Source organism: Crocuta crocuta, unplaced genomic scaffold, assembly GCF_008692635.1.
Source record: "Crocuta crocuta isolate KB4526 unplaced genomic scaffold, BGI_CrCroc_1.0 scaffold147, whole genome shotgun sequence".
NCBI classification, from domain to species: Eukaryota; Metazoa; Chordata; class Mammalia; order Carnivora; family Hyaenidae; genus Crocuta; species Crocuta crocuta.
This window is the reverse complement of record NW_027532594.1, coordinates 6847310-6875109: the sequence shown is the minus strand read 5'-3', so window position 1 is coordinate 6875109 and position 27800 is coordinate 6847310. Positions and strand designations below refer to the sequence as shown.

The window sequence follows — 27800 nt, the reverse complement described above, 5'->3', positions numbered from 1 at the left end:
GTGCTTACTATGTGCCAGGAACTTGTACGTGCTTTATATGCAGAATTTATTTAATCCTTACAACAACACTGACAGAAGTCATACTACCCTTGTATAATGGAGGAAACTGAGGCAAAGAATGGTCAAATAACTTGCCCAAGGCCACAAAGATACAGAGTGGAGGAAGGGAACCCAGAGAGTCTGGATGCCATGTTCTTAGCCACTCTGTCACACTACCCACTAAGAATTCAAAAAGAGCTATCACAAACCTTCTGAAAACACAGGGAAGCACCTCCTCCTACAGCCATCATGTACAAACAAGTTTTGATATTCTAAGAAAGCATCAACCCACACAAGTAAGTTTGTACCTAACAGATTCTGTCTTGGTGAATCAAATGCCTCCTTGTCCTGCCCTAAGTACCAACTAAACAAAGATGCTCTGATAAGAGCATTCCTAGCCACAAGTAATCCTGCCAGGGAGTTATTTACTACTGAAGAGCAGGAAATTAAGAGAGAAATTAAACTGCCAATATAAACAACAAACTGCATATAGAGGCTGGGTTGCAAGACAAGCCTCTCACATTCCTCCCTGACTAGATTTAGGACTTAGATCATCTTTTATATAAAGAATTTATAAAGACAAGTTGAATTGATAAATGATTGAGGGGGAAAAAAATAGCTTAGAAGGATACCAAAACCATTCAGCCTTTGCTCTGTACTACTATGTTTAGAAATCTTGATCTTGCTGTAGCATAAAAGGAAAGATTAGTTTTAGCCAAGTCAAAATTATCTCTACCATTCTGTTTAATCTTAAAATCAAATTTAAATAATAAGCATCTACTGAAAGTATAACAGTGAAAAAGTAGACTCATGATCAAGTAAGGCCTAAAGAAGGGTATGATAAGATCAGAAGCAGTCCCCGAGAACCCCACAAGAGGGACCCCTGCCCTAGACCCCGGCAGATCACAGACTCACATGTACATACAAATCTCATTAAAGAACACATGGATGCTCAGTCCTGACCCAGTAAGACTTGTAACTAAACATGTGCTCTTGTTCAGGCCTCGGAGAAGTGCATCTCCATATCTGCTGTCCTAGGTCCACGTAACAAAGGGGACTTCATCTAATCGCCATGAAATTGAAACTGTGCTGCTGCAAAAGCATTTAGGTCAGAGAAAAATGAATTAACTTATCAAATCCTTCTTCTAAGAGAACAAAATGCAGTGAATCCTTGCATAATGAAGTTTCACTTCCAAGTAGAGCTAGATGTTCATTTTCTTGCTTTTCTTCCTGTTCCAGTTCATGGTTCTGGTGGTACTCACTAATTAGCATGAAATCCACAGCCATTACATAAAGAGAAACATTTTGCTGCATTAAACAATTCATATTATTCCTAAATACATATATATGTTAGTGGATCTAGTATGAGTGAAACATGACCTTGATTATTTTATCAGAAATTAATAGACACTAAATGTTAGAACCATTTTGATCTTATAAAAAACTATTTAGTAAGACTTTATTAAATTTCAAAAATAAATCAAATTCAACTATAAATACTTTGTATTTAAAATTAAGACTTGTGGGGTGTCTGGGTGGCTCAGTTGACTGAGTGTTCGACTTCAGCTCAGGTTGTGATCTCACAGCTCATGAGTTCAAGCCCCGAATCAGGCTCTCTGTTGTCAGCACAGAGCCAATTTCGGATCTCTGTCCCCTCTCCCTCTGCACCTCCCCAATCACGCTCTATCTCAAAAATAAACAAACAGTAGGGGCGCCTGCGTGGCTCAGTTGGTTAAGTGTCCGACTTCAGCTCAGGTTGTGATCTCACGGTTTGTGGGTTTGAGCCCAGCATCAGGCTGTGTGCTGACAGCTAGCTCAGAGCCTGGAGTCTGTTTCAGATTCTGTGTCTCCCTCTCTCTCTGACACCCCCTTGCTCACACTGTCTCTCTCAGAAATAAGTAAAACATTAAATAGATAGATAGATAGATAGATAGATAGATAGATAGATAAACATTAAAAGAAAATTAAAACTCGATTTATATTCTGTACTTTGTCTTTCAATTTTTCTCATGTAACTAATTTAATGAGATATAATTCACATACCATAAAATTTGACCTTATCAACTCAGTGGTTAGTATATTCACAAAGTTGTACAATCATCATTATCTTATTACAGAACATTTTCCTCACCCTAAAAAGAAACTCAGTACCCATTGGTAGTCACTCCTATTCCTTCCTCTACTCAGCCCATCTTCATGGAATTGGCTATTCTGGACATTTTATATAAATGGAAGTACAAAATATGCTTCCATTTGTGTCCAGCTTCTTTCATTTAGTATAATGTTTTCAAACCTCATCCCTGTAGCATGAATAAATACTTTGTTCCTTTTTGTGGCTAAGTAATATTCCATTTATGAATATGCCATATTTTGTTTATCCATTCATTCATTGATGGACATTTGGGTCGTTTTTCCACTTTTGGGTTATTATAAATAAAGCTATGCTGAATGTTTCTACACAAAATTCTGCATTTACAGTGCTTTTCAATTCTCCTGGGTAGAATGGCTGTGTCATATTGTAACTTTCTGAGGAACTGCCAGACTATTTTCCCACATGGCTGCACCATTTTACATTCTCACCAGTAACATATGAAGGTTCTAATTTTTCCATTGCCTTCCAACATTTGTTATTATTCATCATTCATGGGAGTGAAATGGTATTTCACTATGATTTCTATTTGCATATTCCTAATCACTAGTGATGCTGAGCATCTTTTCATATGCTCATTGACCACCTATAGATCTTTTTTGAAGAAATGCCCATTCAAATCCTTTCCCCATTTTTATTTTTTTAATGTTTATTTATTTTGACATAGAGAAAGAAAGAGAGAGAAACAACACATGAGTGGGGGAGGGGAAGAGAGACAGAGAGAGAATCCCAAGCAGCCTCCACACTGTCAGCACAGAGCCCAGTGCAGAGCTCAATCCCATGAACTGTGAGATCATGACGTGAGCCAAAATCAAGAGTCCAACACTTAACCAACTAAACCGCCCAAGTCCCCCCCCCATTTTTAAATTGTGTTCCTTGTCTTTTCATTATTGACTTGTAAGAGTTCTTTATATATTCTGGACACTAGTCCTTTTACATGATTTGTAAAACATTTTCTCCCATTCTTTGGGTTCTTTTTTTCACTGTTTTGATGGTGTCCTTTGAAATAGAAGTTTTTCATTTTGATGAAACTCAATGTATCTATTTTTTCTTTTTGTTGTTTCTGTTTCTGATGTCATATCTAAGAAACCACTGCCTAATCTGAGGTCATGAATATGTATGCCTATGCTTATTTCTGGGACTTTTACAATTTTAGCTCTTCTATTTAGGTCTTTGACCCATTTTTAATTAATTTTTGTATATGATGTAAGATAGAGATCCAACTTCATTCTTCCTCATGTGGTTATCTAGTTGTCCCAACATCTTTAGTTAAAAAGACTATTCTGTCTTGGCTTGCTTTTTTTTTTTTTTTTAATTTATTTTTGAGACAGAGAGAGACAGAGCATGAGTGGGGGAGGTGCAGAGAGAGAAGGAGGCACAGAATCTGAAAACAGGCTCCAGGCTCTGAGCTGTCAGCACAGAACCCAATGCAGGGCTCGAACCCATGAACCGCAAGATCATGACCTGAGCCAAAGTCAGACACTTAACTGACAGCCACCCAGGTGCCCCTTGGCTTCCTTTTTTATCTCAACAATTTTTACTATTTAGGAGAAAACAAGTAACATTTTAAAAACAAAATTTTCAATTTTTACAATTTTATAGACAAATTATAATGCAATATACTGCACATAAAGTGCTCAATGAGAAGCTCTAGCAGGGGTATACACCACTGCTATAATTAAGATAATGAATATTTCTATTCTTTCAAAAATTTCCTCATGCCCCATTGTAATTCCTCACTCCAGCTCCTTTCCAAACAACTGCTGATTCATTTTCTGTCACTACAGATTAGTTTGCATTTTCTAGACTTTTCCATAAATGGAATAATACAGTGTGTATTTTGTTTCTTACTTTTACATTTACTTTAATTTACACTTTTGTCAAAAAGTATTCAAATATTGTGGTTCAAATACCTTATTTTTTTTTCTATATTTTTATTTATTTCTAGGAGAGAGAGAGAGAGACAGCGTGAGCAGGGAGGGTCAGAGAGAGAGGGAGACACAGACTCTGAAACAGGCTCCAGGCTCTGTGCTGGCAGTCACCACAGAGCCCGACGCGGGGCTCGAACCCACGAACCGCGAGATCATGACCTAAGCGAAAGTCGGACGCTCAACCAACTAAGCCACCCAGGCGCCCCCCTTATTTTTTAATCCTTAAGAAATTACCATGACTACATCTTGTTGCTAGTACACCAAAATATCTTGATTATAATAGCATGCAATTTTGCTGAAATAAAGGTAAATAGTTTTATAGAATTATAGTAATTTGTGAGTATATTTTACTTTATTCATTTTATTACTCAACTAAACATTACAGGCCTAGAAGAAGTATAAAAAATATATGAAATAATAATGGAATTCAGCTATCTTTGGTATTTTGCTGACATTCAGTTAAAACCATAACTTTACAGGGGCGCCTGGGTGGCTCAGTTGGTTAAGTGACCAACTTGGGCTCAGGTCATGATCTCAGGGTCCCTGAGTTCAGCGCAGAGCTTGCCTCAGGGCTTCTGCCTCCCACCCCTGCCTCTCTCCCGCTCACGTGCATGCTTTCTCTCTCTCAAAAATAAATAAATAAACTGGGGGAAGAAACCATAACTTTACATATTTCCTAATTTTTTTTTACTAGGAAGGCTTATTTTTCAAGACACAGAGAATATTTTAACAGTTTTTAGACATAAGGTATAAAGGATTCCATTTGTACTTAAGAAGCAGGCTGGGCTGGCAATATTCTGTTTCTTCAGAGAGTGTTCATAATTATACTTTTACAGGATAGGTTGTATTTCACAGCAAAAGGAGGAAAAAAAGGAACAGGAAAAAGCATCTCAGAAGGTCACTATGTGTGACCGTGATAGATGCTATAAATCTTCTAACCAACTAGGTATAAAGTATGGGTGAAGTGGAGTCAGTTTGTTCACTTTGTTCTTCTATGAATTCAGCTTTTGGAGGATTCTGAGTCAAGCCATACAACTCTCCAGGATCCTTGCTCCCTCAGGCAACTAGGGAGCTTCTATATATATCACCTCCAATATGGTCAAAAGAACTGGGAAGGAATCAAGAGAAAAGAACATCCAAATGGTACTCTGGTTGGCCAGGCATAGAGCCAAGAGCTTTCCATACTCATGTTATTTAATCCTCACAGTAACTCTGCCAGACAGAGTACTGACTCCATTTCACTGACAGGAAAATTGAGGCTTACAAAGATTAAGTAATTCTCCAAAAGTCACAGAGCTAGTTAGTAAGACATGGGGTCAAGGCCAATTTGCTGAAAATTCATTCATCAAATATACCAAATTTATTAATTCATCAAAAATGAAAATCAGAGAAACAGCAAACCATCATGATGAATAAGACAACCAGTCTAGGAGTTCAAAGACCATATGTACACTTCCCTACCTGAAATACACTCCTGTCATCCTGACTATCCCATCTATGTGGATTCCAGCTCTTCCTAAGTAATACAAAATTCTCCAAGTTTTCTACGTTAGTGTATTACTTTTATAATTAGAAAAAAAGTATAGGGGTGCCCGGGTGGTTCAGTCAGTTAGGCAGTTAGGCCCCCAACTTTTGACTTCAGCTCACATCATGATCTCACACTTCATGAGATCAGACCCCGAGTCCAGCTCTGTGCTGCTCGGGATTCTCTCTCTTCTTCTCCCTCTGCCTCTCCCCAACCCTTGCACACTCATGTGCTCTCTCTCAAATAAACTTAAAAAAAAAAAAAAAGAGTATTTAGGGCGCCTGGGTGGCTCAGTCAGTTAAGCGTCTGACTTTAGCTCAGGTCATGATCATGGTTCATGAGTTGAAGCCCTGCATCAGGCTCTGTGCTGACAGCTCAGAGTCTGGAGCCTGCTTTGGATTCTGTGTCTCCCTCTCTCTGACTCTCAGCTGTTCGCACTGTCTCCCTCTCTCAAGAATAAACATTTAAAAGAAAAAGTGTTTCTTTTACTTTACGTTCATATAATGTTTACCATATGCTAGAGACGGTCCTGTTTTATAATAAAATATTAACTCATTTAATCCTCATAACAACCCCATGAGGAGAGTATTATTAGTATATCCTTTCTACCTAAGGAAACCAAGTAACTTATTTGAGATTACATAGCTAGTAAGTAACCCAGCCAGGATTCAAATACAATTTGGATCATGTTCTTAACTACTGCACATCGCTGCCTACTAAAAAACAGATTATTCTTGTAGGAAAAAGCTATTTTATTATCCTAATGAATTCTATCATAGCAGAGATGGGCAGGTGGGAGCATGGATGATGGCCAAATGGAACCCAAGTCCGGGGCCCAGGGAGGGAAGTGGAGAGTGTGTGCACTCACAGAAACAGAGGTACCCAGTAAACAGCAGCAGCAAAACGTGAGTGGCCTTTCTGCCCGGGGAAAGCCGCAGCCTCCCTGAGGGCAGATGTGATGTTTACCAAGCCAGAAGGCAGCTCTACCACACACAACAGAATGCCCGGTGCAAGAGCACAACAGCGGTCATTCAACTAGAGCACCCAAAAAAGGGCAGAGACCACCAGAAAGAGAACAGCTCATGAAAAGATGCTTTTTTCTAGACACTATTTAAATGTAAACACAAAGGAAATGGCCATATGCCAGTGAACAGGTTCACTGAAGACTGCCGCATAAATAAGTTTCTGTAGTAGAGAAGAAAGCCTTTATGTGAATTTAACAGGAAGACCTGCTCTCCCAGAAATCAAACTGTGCTGACTCCACTATAGTGGCATTTTATTTACAATGCATCTCCCCACCCCACCCCCGCCACGACCCCAACCTGTATAGTGCTCCAGTGCCCACACTTGCCTCAAACTCTTGTTATGACAGAAAGGGGAGGGATGTCTTAAAGAATATACAAAGAAGTGTTTCAAAGCAAACTATATGTTCTGATATAAGGATGTGTCCCATAATTAAATATTCCAGTTCATAACCCAAATTCAGGCATTCTTACATTGTAATGGCATGAATTTAATATAAAACCTGGCTTTGGAATTCTCGTTTGTATACATTTTTTTCCCAGGGATTTGCTGTGTGAGATGACTTCAATCGGATCAAATCAAATGTGCCAAAGCCCAAAAATCATGATACTTCGAATTTTACTTATTTTATAAAGGAGAAAAATGGAAACAGGTATCTCTATTAATTGTCTCAGGCCTTGTCCAAACAGGTTTAACAGGATTTCTACTTTGTCTCACTGACTTTCACTCAAGTTACCTCTTATCACATCCAGAGGCACAATAGAAAAAGGACAATTTGGACAGAAGAGCTTTCAGTAAGGATTCCATCCTTGAGGGCATCTGGAGTTGAACATGGAGGCCTCTGAATGCATGTGGCCAGTCTACAGTAACACAAATTTGAAAGTTGAAAACCACTTTGAATTAAACTGAATACAGAATAACAGCTTTATCACTAAAATAGCATTTATCAAGAACTGTTCTTCCACTCTGATAAAACTAAATTTGTAACCAATAAGTAACTATTAAAGCCACTAAAAAGAGAGCAAAATATTGATAATTTTGACAAACTATGACACATTCCCTATCCACTTAAGTTAAAATACCGTATCAAGTAGGGACTGTTCTTCCTCTTTCCCAACACTGAACTCAACCAGCTTGTGAGTTTCACATGGGCTCCAAATCACTGTATTTTTCCACCACCACCCCCGCCCCCCACTGGTTTTCTTGGAAGCCTGACAGACTACATGGAAAGATGAAGACTTTCCAAGGTCTAACACACAGTAGCTCCTTCCAAGGCCAGCTCTGAAACTGACATTGCTGGCTTGGTAGGCATGACCCCAATGATCATTAATGCCTTGCAGCCCTTCCTATTCCAATCTTTTCCTTTTTTAACTGGAGAGACTTACTGACTAACCTAATAACCCATAATAATATAATGTTAAATGAAAAGTATTCTAGAACTATGTACAAATTATATGTAAATAAACTAGAAGTGCATGTGAAAGATAAAAACAGTTACTCTGTTGAGGTAAAGATTTTTCTTGAGTTATAAATTATTTCTTATTACATCGTTTGTACAATTAAAAACCACTAAAGAGGTAATAATCACAATCTGTCACTGGTAAGCCCCCTTCTATTAGGAACAGAAGATACAGAGGTACTGGTTCCCTCCTCAATAAACACCCTTCCTAAATGCATGTCTTTCCTGTGGGTGGTATACAGGTGAAATTCTTCAGAACAGAAAGCCTTATAGTTTGGTGCTATGGAATTAACTTCCATATTTATTCTTAAAACCAACTGGTATTGTCTTCATCAAGGAGGCTACATTTTCCAGTAGAAGAACATCACACCCCCTTTCAGACCACTAAATAATCAATAAGTAACTATTAAATATGTAACAGTGTGCAGAAGCAACTAAGAGTATCATGTCTACTCTAAAATTAAGCATAGGTTTGAGCCCTGGGCTTCAATGACCTGCTCTAGGACCACACATAGATAATTAACCTCTCTGTGCCTCATTTTCCTTATCAGTAGCATCTACCTCAGAGGGTTTAAGGATTAGTAGAATAATATAGGTAAAAGAACTTAAAACTAACTCTTAGTAAGTACTCAATAAATGTTAGCCACTATAATAATTACATATGACCATTATGTTCATCGATCGATTATCATAGCTAAACTGATGGAATGACTCAAAGAAATAAACTCCCAAGGAAGGAGAACCTTGTTCTAAGAAGAAAACACAGGGTATCGCTGCCCCTTTTGGCCTCAATGGAGAGGAGAAAAACTAACAATCTCAGGCTACAGAACCAAAGCAGCAGCATCTGGGCTGCACTGCCTGGATTCATCATGAACCTGGGAGAGTCCTGGCCCAGCCCATATGGACTCACCCGTGGTACCTCAGGAAGCCACAGGGTAAACAGCATCCCTCATCTCCATGCCTTTTCTTTCACTCCCCTACTTCCTAAACTCTATTTCATATCCATTGTTCAGAAATAGTCTTTTTATCATTTCCCCCCACTTTCTTACAACTCTCCATGCTCTTAAGACTTACAGAAACAGATTCATTGGTAGATAAGACAAACCATAATGTCACTTGAGAGATGACTGCTGTGAGAACACAGGAGAAATCGCTTCGATTAGCAGATTAGGAGTACACCAGCCGGAACACTGTGCGGCGCTCTAACTGCTAATCTGCCATGTGCTAGTTTTATAACACAGAAGACTCTAAAAGACCACAGAAATGTTTCATCTATACCTTTCTTTCATAGTACCTCCTTAGTGCTTGCTTCAAATTGAACATATCCCTCCCCTGCCCATAACCCAACGCTTGGAAGAAATCCAAGTGCTTTTCCCTGGCATACAAACCCTACACAATCCGGCCCTCCACCTCTCCACACTGGACAATGTCTCTCTGTTCTGTGCCACCCTTACCCTTCCTCTCAGCCTTTGTACTGTTTTCCTCCCCCTAGAAGACTATGTCCCCAGATCTGCACACAGCTATGGCCACTTGGGTCTCAGATCAAATGCCACTTTCTCCAACATGACCACCCCAACTAAGAATGCCCCTTTCAAGCACTGTCCATTTTACTTCCCTCAGAGTTTGTGTCACTCCATGAAGTTCTCATTGACTCATTTACCATTTCTACTACTAAAACATAAATTCTATTAGAATAAGGACCATATCTGTCTAGTTCACCATCATGTACCTGATGCCTAGCCCATTGATGGGCACAGAAAAGGGACTCTCAGTTTTTGGTGAGTTACATAAGTAATAAGCTCTGAAGATGATAATGCTACCTAATATTTATTGATTCTAAATAGTGTCTACCCATTATCTCATTTAAACCCTTCAGTAAGCTTACAAGGTCCCCCATTTTACAGATTTGAAAACCAAGGCTTAGAAAGAGTAACTTTCTGCAAGGTCACTCAGGTAGTAACTGGCAGAACCAGAGTTCTGGTCTGATTCATAAAAGAATGTATAAAAATATAAGAACATATACTCCTAACCATGGTTCTATACTATCTTTAAGTCCTATTTCTTCACTTGTGATAGGATAATAACCATGTCATCTCACTTGACTTGACAGGTTTGTTGTGAGGAGTAAATATATAAAAACAGACTAAAAAGTATAAAGTGCTATGCAATGTATTAGTTTCCTAAAATAATCAGACTACCTAATGTGAATCTAGCTAGGTCAAAAAAAAATAAGTAAGCAATAAAATTCTTTAATCTCACACTTCATCTCTGGTGCAGTTGACAGTAGTAGTGTGAATCTGACACTTTTAGATATATTTTTAACCTTTTTTTAAGTTTGTTTATTTTGAGAGAGAGAGCATGTCCGCACGCGCATACAAGTGGGGGAGGGGCAGAGAGAGAGGGAGACAGAGAAAGAATCCCAAGCAGGCTCCACACTGTCAGAACAGAGCCCTATGCAGGGCTCACACTCATGAATCTTGAGATAATGACTTGAGCCGAAATTAAGAGTCAGACGCTTAAATTAGTCAGAGAAAGACAAATACCATATGACTTCACTTACATGAGGACTTTAAGATACAAAACAGATGAACATAAGGGAAAGGAAGCAAAAATAATATAAAAACAGGGAGGGGGATAAAACATAAAAGAATCTTAAATATGAAGAACAAACAGAGGGTTACTGGAGGGGTTGGGGGAGGTAAGATGGACTAAATGCGTAAGGGGCATTAAGGATCTACTCCTGAAATCATTGTTGCACTACACGCTAACTAACTTGGATATAAATTTAAAAAATAAATTAAAAGAAAAAAGAGATGCTTAACAGACTGAGCCACTCAGGTGCCCCTAGATATTTTAATATAAGTCAATTCATGTTCTGTCCACCTATCCTTCAGCTGCAACTGCATAAATATGAAATATGGGAAGAAGCTAACCAAAAGATTGGCATCAGAAAGAGGACATACAAATACCAAGAAAATACTTATCTTTATAACCAAACACCAACACATCGGTTCCTCATTCATCACACACACACAAACACACACACACACACACACACACACACAAATGAGATAATGCCCAATTTGCAACACTGCTTTGAACAGTATTCAAAATCTTAATATCTTTTATTCTAAGAGTTCCACAAATTCCCACTAAAATAGTAAGTGATTCTCAACTATAACTCTAAAAATAAGTCACTACTGATTATAATTCTGACATTTATGACAAATATTACCTACATATAAACATCCACCATAAAATATGCACATGCCCATGTCTGAACAAAGCCACTATTGATTCAAGTTACTAACTGCCATGACTGTCTTCACTAAGAACTTTTAATGTAAAGCAGTGTACGGCAGTATCCAGTAGAGAAGAGTAGAAGGAACATGGACTCTGGAGTCCAAAGATCCAGGTCCAGGTACTTCCTGTTTGATCTAGTTAATCTGAGCCTCAGTTTCTTCATCTGTAACCATAAGGATAATAATACCACCATCTTACATGTTGGTCATGCTAGGATTAAGGATGATGTTTTTGTAAAAATACATTTGAAAGTAGAAGCAGTAAACAGATTTACATTTGTTATACAGCAATTCTAACAGCAAATACGCAGTATACATATAAGGTTTTACTGATATTCAGGTTAAGGAGGGTTGTAGGAAATACTAATTTAACCACAGAAATATCCAAGAAATTATATTCCCTTATTCAGACCATCTAGAAAAACTTAACAGAGGCAAAGGGATTTCAAGGACAGTTTGATGAGCTATGGAGACAGTAGTTTTTGGAGAAATCAAGTCAGATGGTTTTTCAAGAAGTCTTAATCATAACATCTTACTGTAAATGTGTCCCAGTTTCCCAGAAATTTCTTGGGAGTGATAACCACTCCATGCCCATATATATTTATCAAAACATACTATCGTTTCTAGAAAAATTTGCTCAAAACTACTTCCATTAGCTCTGAAGATGATCTAATAAATTATCTATAATTTAATAACACTGCTTTTAATGCTGATAATGTGATCTACAGTGTGGTTAATTACAGAAGCAAAAGATCTTTGAACTAAAGTCTGTAGATTTCATGACCTACTTAGGTCTAGCTGAGGAATTTAGAAACACAAATGAAACTTAGGGTTAAAATTAGATTAATAAAAGTTAAGATACTTTTATAAATTATTTCTCTAATTGTATTTCATCTTCCGAACTGTTATTCCCAGTATAACAGTATATCATATATATACATATATATACATACATTTATATATTCCCAGTATAACAGTATACTGTTATTCCCAGTATAACAGTACTAAGGTTAAAGTAGGACTACCTTTAATGAATCATGCCATCAGCACTTATGATTCGAAGTCCTACTAATTAACAGTAAGGAAAATTTCCAGATACTGTGCAATGAACTGAATTTGAACTCTGACAGTCATTAATGGATAAAATCACAGAGGTAGGAAAAACAAACAGTTGATAAGCGGAGTTCATAAACATTTGATTTTCCTATTGTCTATAAAGAACATTTTCTACTTCATGTTTCCATAGATTTATTTTTATATCATGCTAAAGATCATACTAAAAATTATTATACCCTCACATTCCCACTCAATAACTAAGCCAGAATGAAATTTTAGGGATTCAGTGAAGGAAAAGCACTCTGTTGGAGAAAACAAAACACTTAAAAATATTTTTTCGGGTGGGCGTCTGGGTGGCTCAGTCAGTTAAGCGTCCGACTTTGGCTAAGGTCATGATCTCGCGGTTCATGGGTTTGAGCCCCGCATCAGGCTCTGTGCTGGCAGCTCCAGCACAGATTCCATTGGATTCCATGTCTCCCTCTCTCTCTGCCCCTCCCCCATTCATGCTCTGTCTTTGTCTCAAAAATAAACTATAAAAAAAATTTTTTTTTTAATATTTTTTCAGGGGCAGCCTGGGTGACTTAGTCAGTTAAGCATCTGACTTTTGATTCTGGCTCAGGTCACAATCTCATGGGCTGTGAGATCAAGTCCCACATTGGGTTCTTTGCTGACAGTGCGGAGCCTGCTTGGGATTCTCTCTCTCTCTCTCTCTCTCTCTCTCTCTCTCTCCCCCTCTCTGTCCCTCCCCCACTTGTGCTTGCTCTCTCACCCTCTCTTCCAAAATAAATAAATAAACTTAAAAAATATATTTTTCAAACTGTAAGTACAAAATAAAAGTCCACTTTTGAGCCATCAACCAACACCAAATAATTCGGTTCAGAATGAGCAGATAGTTGAAAGCATAGGGTCCTTTGTATTCCATAGCCAATCTTATCTTCCAAAGTTTATTTGCTTTGTGGCAACTAAAAAGCCCACTGTTAATCAAAAACGCCTCCATCTTGTGGCACCTGAGTGGCTCAGTCAGTTAAGCATCCTACTTCGGCTCAGGTCATGATGTCATGGTTTATGAGTTCGAGCCCCGTTTCGGGCTCTGTGCTGACAGCTGATGCCTGGAGCCTGCTTCAGATTCTGTGTCTCCCTTTCTCTCTGCCACTCCCCCACTCATGCTCGGTCTCTCTCTCTCTCTCAAAAATAAACAAACATAAAAAAAAAACCCTCCATCTTATGTCTTAGAATGAAATTATCTTGGATTCAGGGCAATTTTCTCTTAGGATCTCAGAGTGTTTGGTTTGCTCTTAATGCAGCCTCTGAACACACTTTGGAGTAGATACTTGGTCTGTGGCCCCTTCCCACCTCTGACTCGCCTACTTTCCTGCTTCTTCTGATCCAGTCCTGACCCCTCAATTCTGGGACTTCCTATAGATTTGAAAGGGCAAAAAGAGGGAGAAGACAGGATTTAAACCAGTGTCTCCCTAATGGTAACATTACGTAAACCCTATTGCTCTTCTACTGATGAATATCAGTGCCTCCTTCAGGAGGGCATTTAGGTAAGAAAAGACCCCTTCAGCTGAGTGAGGGTCATAAAAATTAGTATGAAGGACAAAGACTCAAATCCAGGCCCCCTGGGAAACTATCTGTGATGAGGGGCTCCAATTCAGACTTGTATTTGTCCCTTAGACCTACATCAGAATATTCAGTTATTACTAATACTAGTTATTAGTCTACTAGAACACAACAGAATCAGACAACAATTACCTCCTGGCTCTAGGGCTCAGACAGGGAACCCTGCAGAGCATCTCAGCCAGCAGGTCTCCCTTTTTTAGGCACGAAATTAGACACTGAGGAGGAGGCTAATGTCAGGCACTGATCCTTCTCCAGAGGGAGCCACAGTCTGAGAGATACATTAACACATACCTGAGCACGGACATGAACGGTACAAGTAAATAAATGATTGATCCAGTAAGCTATGAGAGGCTGAAATGGAAAAGGTTCTTTTACGCTGCAGTAATGTGAAGAGACTTCCTTGCAAGCATTAGAACATCCTGGGCTGTAGCCTTTCTACCAGGATTATCAGGCACAGCTGCTCGTGAGAGGATTATACTTGACAGGCAAGGCAGAAGTAGGTAGGATGAAGAAATTAAACCCCAAAAGCAAAGTTACTAAGGAACCAGGCAGAATCAGCCTGACAGGATGACGACAAGAGGTATGGGCTAGCGTCCAAAGAAGCACCTAATGATAAAAACATACACGAGGAGTAATAAGATCCAGATCACACCAGGCTCCAAGATCACGCTGATCTTCTCAGAAGGAAAGTTAATATGCAACATGTGAGTGAAAAGCAAGAGTAAAAATATTATGCCATGAACAGGTGAGGCAATGTTTATTTTCCAAATGAAACGATTCTCAGTAATGATGAACTGGCAGTAAATAAAATACCAACAGCAGTATCTAGTGATCACACTCAGCACCCCTCTCCCAGGAGATGGGTGACAGCCAGCAACTGAGGGTGAACTCCTGCCACACAAAACAGCCTGAAGCAAAGCCCAACAGTTCTCTCTGGGGAAGCAGGAAGCAGGAGCTATATTGAGTGTGATAAGAACTTGATAAAGCTGGGTAACAAGAGCCCTTACCTAAACCAGGTGCTAAGTCAGCATGGAAAAGCTGCACCTAAATGATCTCAATCGTGCCACAGACACTCTAAAGAGCACAGTGAGAAAGATGGCAGAGTTCCTCCCTAGCCAGCCCACGGTGGAGGAAGAAGTTCTCGATGGTAGGCAGTCCAAGAATGAAAGCTTCTCTTGCCTGGAAAATCAGTGACCCAATCCTGCCAGAATCTGAACTCCTCTGTGAAAGCACATTGGGTTCCATGTTTAAAATCCGAAAGCATCTCGTTGTCTATGCAGCCAAAGTGAGTTTCTAGGGCATGTTGAGAAGCAAACTAGACTAGAGCCAAAGGGCAGAGTCAGGTCCAAGTTTAAGACACACAAGAGTAAGATAGAGGAGGCTGTCAATGAGGAGAAGGAATGAATGAAGGGCCATATCTTCAAGGCCAGAGGAGTCACAGGCAAAACTAAGGGCAAGCCATAGTCATAAAATCCATGAGTTCCCAAAGTCAGAAACTAGGAAGCTGACAGGCACATGGACAGGAAAGAAACTCAGTTCAGAGTAGAAATCATTCCTGGCATTACATGCTCACATAAAAATCACATGCTTAATGAAAAGATGTGTTCTGTCAGAATATACTGTATATAGTAAAAATACAGCAAATTGAGTAAGATTATTCTTCTGAACTAAAAGCCTCACGGGTCCAGTCTATCGCACATCAAATTTCATGTATGTTTGTATAATCCAACTTGAAGAAGGCTTATCTTTCTATCTGAAACATGTTAAGAGAGGCCACTGATGCCTTGTGGTCATAGTAAGGAAAAATAAAAATGTCTCATTATTAGAATGAACTTTACTATTTTTATGCTGTGCAATGCTTGTCTTAAATACGAATATAAGAGCATTTAACTCATATGCAGAATCACTGAAATTCAAAAATTTATATTTCATGGCTGGTTCCCAGAGAGTACCTCAAGCCAGGCCAAAGAGACAAATTCAAGCAGACTCGAGTAGGTTGGAAGGAGGAAGAAAGGGTGCCTCAGGCAACCCAAAGGAGCACTCTTTCAGGTACAAAAATATTCAAGGGAAAAGACCTTTAGCGGAGAAGGGGGACTGCACGTATACAAAGTATACGCTGAGGCCTGATGGCTGTTAGGTTTTCCCTCTGACCACTCACCAGACTGAGGGGAAGTAGAGCCAGGCATTTCCCCTGCCCATTGGCGAGCCACCTGAATCCATGGCAAGTGATGCCCACAGGTTTTTAAACCTCTACACCTGGACATACTAGATACCTAGACTGGGGGTGAGCTAGACACTGACCCACAAAACACACCAGTGTGCTGCCAGCCTGGGGCAGGGTTGGCTACCACCACTCCCCACAACACTACGAGATATAAGTAACCAACCCCAACCCTCCCTAAAGCCTGCACGCAGGCCAAGCAGCAGCTGGAGAGTAACCGCAGAACATGAGCCTCGTCCTCCCTAACACGACCCACTTACCACCCCAGGTGAAGAGTGGCAGCAGACATGGGGCGGTGGCTGGGAAGGGGAAGCATAACAGGGTCTGAGGAGGTAGAAAGACAGAACTGTAGAGCCAAGGTCCCAAACCCAGAGCACAGGCTCCACTGTCCCACTGGACTTCATGTACAAAACAAGATCAAATACAACAAGATGCTGAACAGCAAAGCATTAAATCAAACATGGGATCCTTCTGAGCATAGAGCCGTGTGCAACTGCATAGGCTATATGCCAAGGAAGCTGAGGTTTGCCGGGTTCTCTACTGTAACAAGTAAATCAAAGGGAAAGGAGGTTAGTCTGTAAATTTCTAAAAATTGAAACCTTCTTGAAATTATGCTTTAAATGGAAATAGAATAACACAGAATTTCTCTAGAAACTATGCTCTTCAAACTACAACAAAATCTTGATAATGCTGGTGTCAAAGAATGCAACTAATCCAGCTCTGTGGGGTAACCATGCTGCCTCAAATCCTCCAACGTGGTGGGAAGCATGTGTGCCAGATTTTACACGTCATTTTTTGACCCATGGCTCATTAAAACCATTTAAGAAGTTGACTGCATTGTATATTCCAAAATCACTTAGGAATAAACATTCCAAATATACTCTGAATGTATGAACTGAAAAAACAGATGCACAGAAATATTTCACAGAACACTTTATTTTTTTTTCATTAGAGGAATAAAATTCTACCTCCCTTATATCCACATACCACATTTTAAAAATTATTCCCCACAAAATAAGCTTTATTTCAGAGTAGTTTCGTTTACACAAGAAGTTCTAAAGAGTAAAAATAACTCTGACACCTGTCAGACACCTATCAAATAAATTCTTTAAAAAAATCACATTAAGCACTCTGCAGTGACTGAGACAACCCTAATCTCTTGTTCAAATACTAAAAATGAGCACTATAACAAGATGTTCATCCTCTTTGTCAAAAGACTGCCAAACAATCTATACTACCTATTGGTGCACAGCAAAAGTCACTGAAACCGGTGCTTAAGTGGTCCATGGATGGGTGCCAGTCCATAAACTAGTCACCAGTTCACAACAAGACAACTAAAGTAACAGTGTTTACTGAAATTTGGGGCACCTGGGAGGCTCAGTTAGTTAAGTGTCTGACTTTGGCTCGGGTCATGACCTCATGGTTCATGGATTCGAGCCCCACATTGGGCTCCGTGCTGGCTGCTTCAGATTGTGTCTCCCTACTTCTCTGCCCCTCCCCCATTTGCCCTCAGTCTCTCTCTCTCTCTTATAAATAAACATAAAAAATTTTTTTAATAAAAATTAAAAAATAAAAATGTTTACAGTAACTTGAAAGGGTAATTTTATGTCTGATAAATCTAATATAAAATACAAATCCAAAATTATTAGGTCTTTTTAAATAATTCTAGACTGAGATATACATACAATAATAGATTCCAACTGGCATTTTACTTCCATTGAAAGTATGAAATTTATATTGTGTACAAACTATAGAAAAACATATTTAGAAAAAGCAAAGGCTGCCAGATTTTCTGGCCCTATACGAGTCCATAAACTAAGTTAAGTCTCTGAAACAATGACATGCAGTAAAACTGGCATTTATCAACTTCAACCTCTGATTTAGGGGCCATTTTTGTGTGCTTATATTTATTTTTAATCAGTTTGGATGAGCACTTTTCACACTGGGCATGTGCCTGTGATTTATAAGTAGACCCAGAGGAAAATGTCTTGATTATTTACCCAAGAGCCTGAGAAAGTATTACATACAGGGAAAAAAAGAAATGGAAAAAATGCTTCGTGGGACCCAAACTAGTGATGCTGCAAGAACAATGTCAGCATGTTAGTCTGAATACCAATGTGATTCTGCAATGTGAAGACATGTGCAAATCAGCTTTTATGGAAACAAATGCATGCCTTACAGTTATGACCATGCTTTTCCTATTTTTAAATATTTTAAATTATTATCTATGTTGATGTCCCCATTAATACTACTTAATGGTTAAACCAACTCCATATTTAAAGATTGCACCTGACCAGCTTTAAAAGAAATTCCTTTAGGGGCGCCTGGGTGGCTCAGTCAGTTAAGCGTCCGACTTCGGCTCAGGTCATGATCTCACGGTTCATGGGTTGGAGCTCCGCATCGGGCTCTGTGCTGACAGCTCAGAGCCTGTAGCCTGTTTCAGATTCTGTGTCTCCCTCTCTCTCTGACCCTCCCCTGCTCACACTGTCTCTCTTTCTCTCAGAAATAAAAAAAATAATAATAAACAAATATATAACATTAAAATTTTTTTTTAAAATAGAGAAATTCCTTTATCATAGAAATTATGTGGTTGGATACATAAAATATTTGAAAGAAACACCAAAAATGATCAAAGTAAAGAAGAGAAATCCTTCCAGTACCATATCTTCCAAACCAGTAGGGTTATAGTGTTCCTTTGCAATGTTAGTTTCTAAAATTCCAAGTCCTAGGTAGGGCCTGGATACGATCAAGCTCCAGACAACATTAAATACATTCACCATAACTGGTTTTTGTGTTTTGTTTTTTTGTGGGTTTTTTTTTTTATTTGAGAGCCAGAGTTAACAGCCATTGTATAGGGAAGTTAGTAGCAATTATTTAAGTACAAAATAAATGCGTCCCATTTTATTTGGTTTACTCACCCCTTATCCTGAGATGAAAACCTGCCTCTTCCTTTCTTACACTGCTCTGCCAACACCCCAAGCACACTTGTGGATTTGATTATGAAATCTAAATATTATACAAAATAGTCACAGTTAATCCCGCCAGTACATCATGCTTTCAGAATACCCCATATACAAACAAACAGCAACAATAACAAATACCATAAACAAAACCAAACACCAAATGACAAACTGGCAAGAGTATTTGCAACTCATATCACCAACAAATGGCTGAAGTTCTCAACAAATCAGGAATTCCAACTAATCTATAAAAGAAAGCCAACATCCCAGTAGAAAAATAAACAAAGGATATAACAGACACTTCACAAAAAAGAAATCTAAATAAGTAACACTTTTTACACAAGAGAAGATCCTCAACTTTACTCATTATAAGAGAAATACAAGTTATGACGTAGTACCATTCTTTTCCTAACAGACTGTTAAAACATGTTAAAATAACTGTGTTGGTGAAGTTGAAGGTACATCGCACATTCTCATGTACTATTTTAGGGAAAGTGGCAATATGGAGACAATCTGGTAATTGTTATTAAAATTAAAAGTACAGACCAAAAAGGAAATTTTTTGGTCAAGTGACAAAATTGGAATACGGATTATATATATATTAAAGAAGTATATTGTATCTATGTCCTTACTGAAGTTGATAACTTATTGTAGTTATATAAAGGAATATCCTTATTTTGAGGAAATATACACTTAAGCATTTAGAAGGAAAACGTCATAATATATTCAACTTATTTTTCTCAGCTTATTCTTAAATGGTTCAGAAAAAAAAAAAGCTGTCTCAAATATATGTGGATGTATGTGTGTACATATACACAAACACAACACCAGAAAGAAAAAGTGTACGGGTACACACAAATGATAAAGCAAATGGAATAAAATATTAGGAGGTGATTAAGGGTTTATAGGTATTTTGATAACTATTCTTGTAACTTTATTGTTAAATAAAAAGTTTTTAAAAGTGAAAAGATGCACATATACTTTGACCCAGAACTTTCACTTTTAGGAATGTATCTACAAATGTACTAACATATGTTAATAATTTGTATGTATGAAAATATTCATTATAACATTGTCTGTAAAACCAAAAGACTGGAAACCACCTATGGTCCATCGATCAGAACCAGTTAATTGTGGGACATCCATACAATGCAACACTGCAGAAAAGCATACAGAAAGAGCCACTGAGCACTTAGACCTAATATTCAATTCAGTTACTGGAAAACTTTTAAGTATGTTTGGAACAAATTATGTATGCAAATCTGTTTCTCCCAACTGTACATTTTAAGAATCCTAAATACAAGATCAGTATCAAGCCTCCAAACTGGGATGTGCTATAAATGTAAAGAACACAAAGAATTTCAAAGACTTCTGAAAAAAAAAAGAAAGAAAAAAAATCTCACTAATTTTAACATTGATTACATATTAAAATAATAGTGTTGGGATGTGTTAAATATAATATTAACTTTACCTGTTTCTACTTGCTAAAATATGGCTTCTANCCAGGTCTGGCCAGCTGCCTGTTTTTATACAGCTCAAAAGCTAAAAATGGTTTTTACATATTCAAATGGTTGAAAAAAAATGAAAAGAATATGTCATAACAAATTATTACATAAAACTCAAATGTCAGGATCCAATACAGCTTTACTGAAATGAGTAAATTACATTCCTTTACATGTTGTGTATGGCTGCTTTTGTGCTACAACAGTAGCGCAGCTGAGTAGTTGTGAAAGAGACTGTTTGGCCTACATTAAAATATTTACCATATGGTCCTTTACAAAGACCATTTGCCCAGCCTTGCTACAGAATGAAAAAGGATGAGGCTTTTCTATATGGTCTGACTTGGGCCCATCTCTAAAATATATAATTTAGTTAAAAAGCAACACTGAATATTTATTACTTTTACCCTGCTTACTTCCAAATGAGATTTGAGGGGAGCTATTTCTGTGTCAGCAATATTAAAATATTAAGTTCAATCCTCTCATCAGAACTCCTGGGCTGGTTTAGCCCAGATGATAAGGTCTGTTCAGAGATGTGGCTCATGGTTGCCAAGGACAGACAACCCACTCAGTCCCCTTACTTGGCTTCAGAAAACCACATTTGGCTTCAGAGTTACAACACAGTCCAAACCCTGTCTTCAGCATGACAGCCTCCAATAACTATACTAGGGTCCCTTTCCGATTTTGAGGATTCTATTTCCTTGGCTTTGTCTTCCTGAGGCCCTGCAGTAATCTTCTGAACGGGGATGAGGACAATTCCTTTAGTCAGATCTGCACCACCCTCTCTGTATAGGACACAGAAGGAAAGGAAAAGGAGGTGCGGATACCTAGTCTCAACTGCTTTGAGCTCTTCACAGCTTCCTTCCTAGGGGTTCACTGTCTGCAAACACCACCTGAGATAATTCATCTACAGGTGCCAGATAGGATTGAAGGATTGAGGAAAAAGATTTAAAGCTACCACAACTTTCCTGAAATTCATTGACCAGGTTATCTTTATCTTTCACATTTGCACTGCATTTTTTCCATTTGTTTCCTAAAATTAGATTCAATTGTCAACAAAAAGCCCTGTAAGGACAATGGTCTATTTTTTGTTCGAGAGAGAAGAGAGCTCAAGAGCACAAGTGAAGGAGGAGCAGACGGAGGGAGAGAGAGAATCCCAAGCAGGCTCCGCACTCAACACGGAGCCCGATTGATGCAGGGCTCAATCTCAAGTCAGCGAGACATGACCTGAGCTGAAATCAAGAGTCAGATGCTTAACCTGCTGAGCTATCCAAGCACCCCGCTAATGATATTAATAATAAATTTTGTATGTAAATTTTTTACCTTGAGGTAGCAATATGCATTTATTATTTATATTTTAATTATGCTGCATATTTTTTCATTTTTATCATACTACTTCTTTGGTGAACTGTCTATTCATGTCTTTTATGCATTTTCATTTTGGGGCATTTTTGTAAAAACTATAACTTAAGATGATAATGACATCAAGTCTGATGTTCTTTCCTCCCCGAAAAAGTAGCCCCTAAAATGTCAATAATTTGGCTCTGCTCTCCCTTTCCCTCCTTCTCTCATTGCACAACAGAAAGGGTACTAGATAGGTACAGAGTCCTAAGACATAGGTTCATTGCTGATTCCCTGGTACTTACTTAGCTGTATATGAAGATGCTGGATTAATTGGTTCGCCAGGCACTAAAGGTCTCAAACTGCTTCAGTCTATTAGTACTTTTCTATCCTCTCATCAGTCGCACAGGCCCAGTCTACCTATGATGGCAAGATGATTTAACCATGCGTTAATCATGGGACTTTTTTTTGGTAGCTATAAATCTGTGGTTATGTAAAAATAAAAAAAAAACAAGCAGTATAGAGAAAAGAAATGAACCATTTCCTTTGGTTCTACCATGATTCTACCAGCTCAGGGTCAGACTATGGCTCTTGTGTGCATCCTAATGGCATGACTGCCAACGAATAGCTTCAAAGCAAATACCCAAACATTGACTAAAGCAGACACAGTCCAAAAATTTGGTTTATTTGGTAGTGCAAAAGAATAAACCAGTCACACTGGCTTTGATCCTCCCACTTCTTTTTGCCAGTCCTCTGCAATATTCCGATTTCCACACAATTGCACTAGGCCAACTTAACCTCAAAAAAACAAAATTAAATAATCAATATTTGCAAAGGCAAATCTGGTTTAAAATGTTTTCATTTTATCTTCAAAGGGGCCACTACTTTTAGTTTCCTAGTATCCTCCAAACAACCATCTGCCGTTTTCTTAAAGAGAAATTTAAATTTTTCTTTAAAGGATCTGACTTCCCCCACCCTACAAAAAATAAGTACAAATATTTTTACAAATGGTAAGAGCAGAAATCCACTCAAAATTCTACCATTTTAACACAGCTGTTTTGTTGTTTCCACATTCCCTTCATCTGTGCTCACGTTCACATACATTCCTAGAGTCATATCATGGTTCATCTGTTCTTTTCACCATGGAACATTTTCTATGTGGCTACATAGCAATCATTTTCATTTACAGTTGCAATATAATCCATAAAACAAGACTGTTATCATTTATTTAACCATTTCCATATTTGAAGACATATTAAATGGACTCCAAAGTTTCACTTTTTGACAATCATGGTATAGTGGAGAGCTTCATGCATATGGCTCTTTCTTTCTTAGGAGTCATTGGGCAAGATCGTAGGAATGAGATTCTGGGTATTTGGCACTTTTTCATAGATCTCCCCAAGTTTTATTTTAATCAACCAGTAAGGACTATTAAACACCTAAGTGTGATAGTAAGACAATATTATGGGATATGAAAAATAGTCCTTCACGGAGGTAGAAGGTTACAGACCCCTGAGGGTAGTGTGATAACACAATGCCCCTTTCACCTCCACACTCCTCTCTGCTGGGGAAACAAGCAAATGCCCTACTGCACCCGTCAGCTGGTGGCAGCAGCACAAACCTGAAATACGTCTTAGGTTTCAGTAAAAGGATTTTAAAAAAGAGTTCATAAGCTTCATGACCCTGTTTTAAAGGTCTCTTTATCAGATTTCTAGGCATGATAGTATTTTTTTTCTTTTTAAGTAAGCTCTGCATCCAACATGAGGCTGGAACTCACAAACCCAAGATCAAGAGTGGCACGCTCCACAGACAGAGTCAGCCAGGTGCCCTGACAGTACTCACTTTTGTTCAACTTGTGCAATTCTTATTCTCAAGACCTGACCTCAAGAGACACCTTATGACTAAGAAAGAACAAGGAAGCAACCAGAAAAATGGTTTCAAAGAAACAAAAAATGAAACATTTTCTTGCTCCTTATTAAAACCAAGAAATAATGCCATCCAATCCTACTCATTCTGTGATGTCTTCATCATTAAAAACATTGCCCTTTTTATCATACACGGTATGTTTTTTAATTCATACCCAAAAATGAAAATGTAGAAAAGCCCCACCCAGTCTTCCCACAACAGCAGCAGCAACAACAAAACCTGCTAGGTGTGACAGACGTAGGAAAAAGTCTGAAAGAACACAAAATCAAATACTGCTAGAAGGTAAAATAGGATCCACTGTATGTAGACTTTAGCAACTTGCTTTTTATGTAGCTTTTAAGTATATATTTTTCATTTGAAATATTTACAGCATGCAGAAAATTACAGGAATTCATCAACCAGCTTTGTCTAATCTTAACTTCTGGCAAGATTCAGGGGTGCCTTGGTGGCTCAGTTGGTTAGGTGTCCAACTTTGGCTCAGGTCATGATCTTGCAGTTCGTGGGCTCAAGGCCGGCATAAGGTTCTGTGCTGGCAGCTCAGAGCATGGAGCCTGTTTCAGATTCTGTGTTTCCCTCTCTCTCTGCCCCTCCCCCTCTCATGCTCTGTCTCTGTCTCAAAAATAAATAAAAACCATAATAAAATTTTTTAAATAAAAAGAACTTTTGGCAATGTTCGCTTCAGATTTTTGAAAATAAATTATAAGAGCACCTGGGTGGCTCAGTCAGTTGCTTTCGACTTTGGCTCAGGTCATGATCTTGGAGTTTGTGAGTTTGAGCCCCATATCAGGCTCTGTGCTGACAGCTCGGACCCTGGAGCCTGCTTTAGATTCTGTGTGTGTGCGTGGTGTGTGTGTGTGTGTGTGTGGTGTGGATGTGGGTGTATGTGTGTGTATCTCTCTTTCTCTCTCTCACTGGCCCTCCCCTGCTCACACTCTGTCTCTCGTCTCTCTCTCTCTCTCTCAAAAATAAACATTAAAAAAAATTCTTTAAGAAATTATAGCACTGAAGCCCCTTATGTGGCCCTGTGCCTATATGCCTCCCTCCCTTCATAGAGATAAAGTAGAGATCCTGAATTGGCTATATATCATTTCCATGCATGTTTTATATTTTTATTATATAAGTACATTTCAATAAAGTATATCTATCTTACTTCAACTCTAGGATGCTTTTTTCATATTAAAACATCTATAAATTGGGATGCATCTTACAGTAAATTCAGTATATATATAAAATAGTGGTGTGTCTTAGTATCAATAGTGTTTTAGGGGCGCCTGGGTGGCTTAGTCGGTTAAGCGTCCGACTTTCGCTTAGGTCATGATCTCGCGGTTCGTGGGTTCGAGCCCCGCGTCGGGCTCTATGCTGACTGCCAGCTCAGAGCCTGGAGCCTGTTTCAGTCTGTGACTCCCTCTCTCTCTGACCCTCCCCTGCTCGCGCTGTCTCTCTCTCTCTCTCTCTCTCTCCTAGAAATAAAGAAAAACATTAAAAATAAAAAAAAATAGTGTTTTAGATTCTATGAAATGTATTGTTTTACGTGTTTTCAAATGAAATGTAAACAGTACCATATTAAACACTCTACAACTTCATATTTTCACTCAATACTATCTTCTGAAGATTACCAATGTTACTACATGTATGCGACATCTTTAAACATCTTAAGTCACCATCACACGCCACAGGATTAGGAGCCAATGAGGTAGGGAGGAAACCCTATGCTTGTGAGTGGAAATGGTAATCGCTATGTTTAAATGCCTGTGCTTTGTATAGGAGGATTAGGAGGAACTTAAGGGAGGACTGTGGGGGAGAAGAAGGGGGGAAAAATAGTTGGGGAGAGGGAGGGAGGCAAACCATGAGAGACTCTGGAATGCTGAAAACAAACAGGGATGATGGGGGTGGGGGAAGGGGAAAGGGGGTGATGGGCTTGGAGGAGGGGGTGACAGCAGGCACTTGTCAGGATGGGCACTGGGTGTTATATGGAAACCAACTTGACAATAAACTATTAAAAAATAAATAAATAAAAATAAATGCCTGTGGTTAACTAACTTCAAGGAGTAGCAGACAAGATAGAAATAAGAAAAAAAGGAAGGAAAGGGGTGCAACAGAAGAGGCTGCCTGCTTGATTTCTAAGTAACTGGCAATACTAAACATCTGAATAACTAAACATGATGATTCAGGAATAAAAATGATGACAGGAAAATTTGTTTCCTGGAAATTTGTGCTGTTGCCATCCCAGAGCCCAGCCAGAGATGCAACCTGCTTACGTCAGCCTAGCAGGCACCAAGACCCCAGACCCCACCTTCACACGCAGACTCCTCTCGCTCCGCAAAGCAGACACAACACCAGCATGGGATAGGGCAGGCCTCAGTGATGAGGGGACAGGGTGGCATTTATACAACCAAGACTGGAACCTCAGTCTTTGTTTTCTCTGATTCTGCTCCTCCTCACCCCTCCCCCTCGCTCCCTGCTCTTTCTGTTACTTTAGTGGAGGAAGTCCATTTTTTTTATATTTTTATTTATTTCTAGGAGAGAGAGAGAGAGAGACAGCGTGAGCAGGGGAGGGTCAGAGAGAGAGAGGGAGACACAGACTCCGAAACAGGCTCCAGGCTCTGAGCCGGCAGTCAGCACAGAGCCCAACGCGGGCCCGAACCCACGAACCGTGAGATCATGACCTAAGCGAAAGTCAGACGCTTAACCGACTAAACCACCCAGGCGCCCCATGGAGGAAGTCCATTTCAAAGACCTAGGTCTCTGGTCTACCTGCATGCACCTGCACACACGCCACACTAAAAAGCCATTGTAATCACTCAGGACTAGATTTTGCAGATGATACATAAGAAAACTCCCATTACTGTCCCTAAAACTAAACTCCAGTTTTAGCTCATTGAGATTTAAAAAGGGTAAAAAAATTATAGAACTAGAGCTCCTAATAGCTTTCCTATTCTCCTTCATTATGATCCAAAAAATAACTTGCTGGAGGCAGATTTGTTGTTTGTTTGTTTGTTTTTAAGAGCCTCACTGGGTTTTTCTAACACAGAGAGAAAGAGCCCCTACCTTTTGGAATCAGAGGGCATATTGTGATTATCTTTATAGGGATGTCACTATATTGCTAATTAATTCTTATATGTGTATTTTGCCCCCTTTATATCCATTTAAACATAGGCCAGTTGGAAACAAAAATACTTTAATACCAATTAAGAAGAAATGCCCATATTTGTGCATATTTCTTAAAGTACTACCGAAAGCATTAATAAATGGAACTGTATAAATATACAATTCCTAATTTATTAATGTATTAACTACATATCTTCATCTTTAACAAAGGGAATTATTTTAAACTCTAGTGTATTTTATTTAATACAAGGTAATAGTACCAAACGTCCTCAAACAATTTTATTGGTTTTCTTTCTCCAAAACATTACCATAAGTCATAAAATCCACACTGGTATTTTGCTGTTTTGGAGTATTCTGCAACTAAAGTTCCTGTTACCTGCTGATAGATTTGAAGTGTGGGTGAACATAAATTATTGGAACATTCTTTCAACTCTAAAATTTGATTAACTCACTTTCTGTCAAGTTATCCTAATTAACCTACAGCCTTCAAGCTTTGGGATTATTGCTGCCAATTCTGTACAACCACTTGTTTAATGCACAATCTGCTCTAATACCTTCCAAGGTGAAACTGCAAATATAAACTCTTTTTGATTTCTACTAATTAACTAGACATTGGAATGTGGAATGCCCTATAATCT

At 38.7% G+C, this 27800-nt stretch overlaps 1 protein-coding gene across 1 annotated transcript in view; it reads right to left on the bottom strand.

The window, feature by feature from the left end:
* The window catches only part of SLC16A10 (solute carrier family 16 member 10), a 99781-nt gene that overhangs the window by 61370 nt on the left and 10611 nt on the right, over nt 1-27800 (bottom strand). Inside the window, exons 2-3 of the mRNA XM_077780045.1 lie at nt 21419-21523; nt 19247-19292 (exon numbers count right to left, since the gene is read on the bottom strand). Of these exons, the coding sequence (XP_077636171.1) occupies nt 19247-19292; nt 21419-21523 (151 nt within the window). The remainder of the gene's footprint in view (nt 1-19246; nt 19293-21418; nt 21524-27800) is intronic.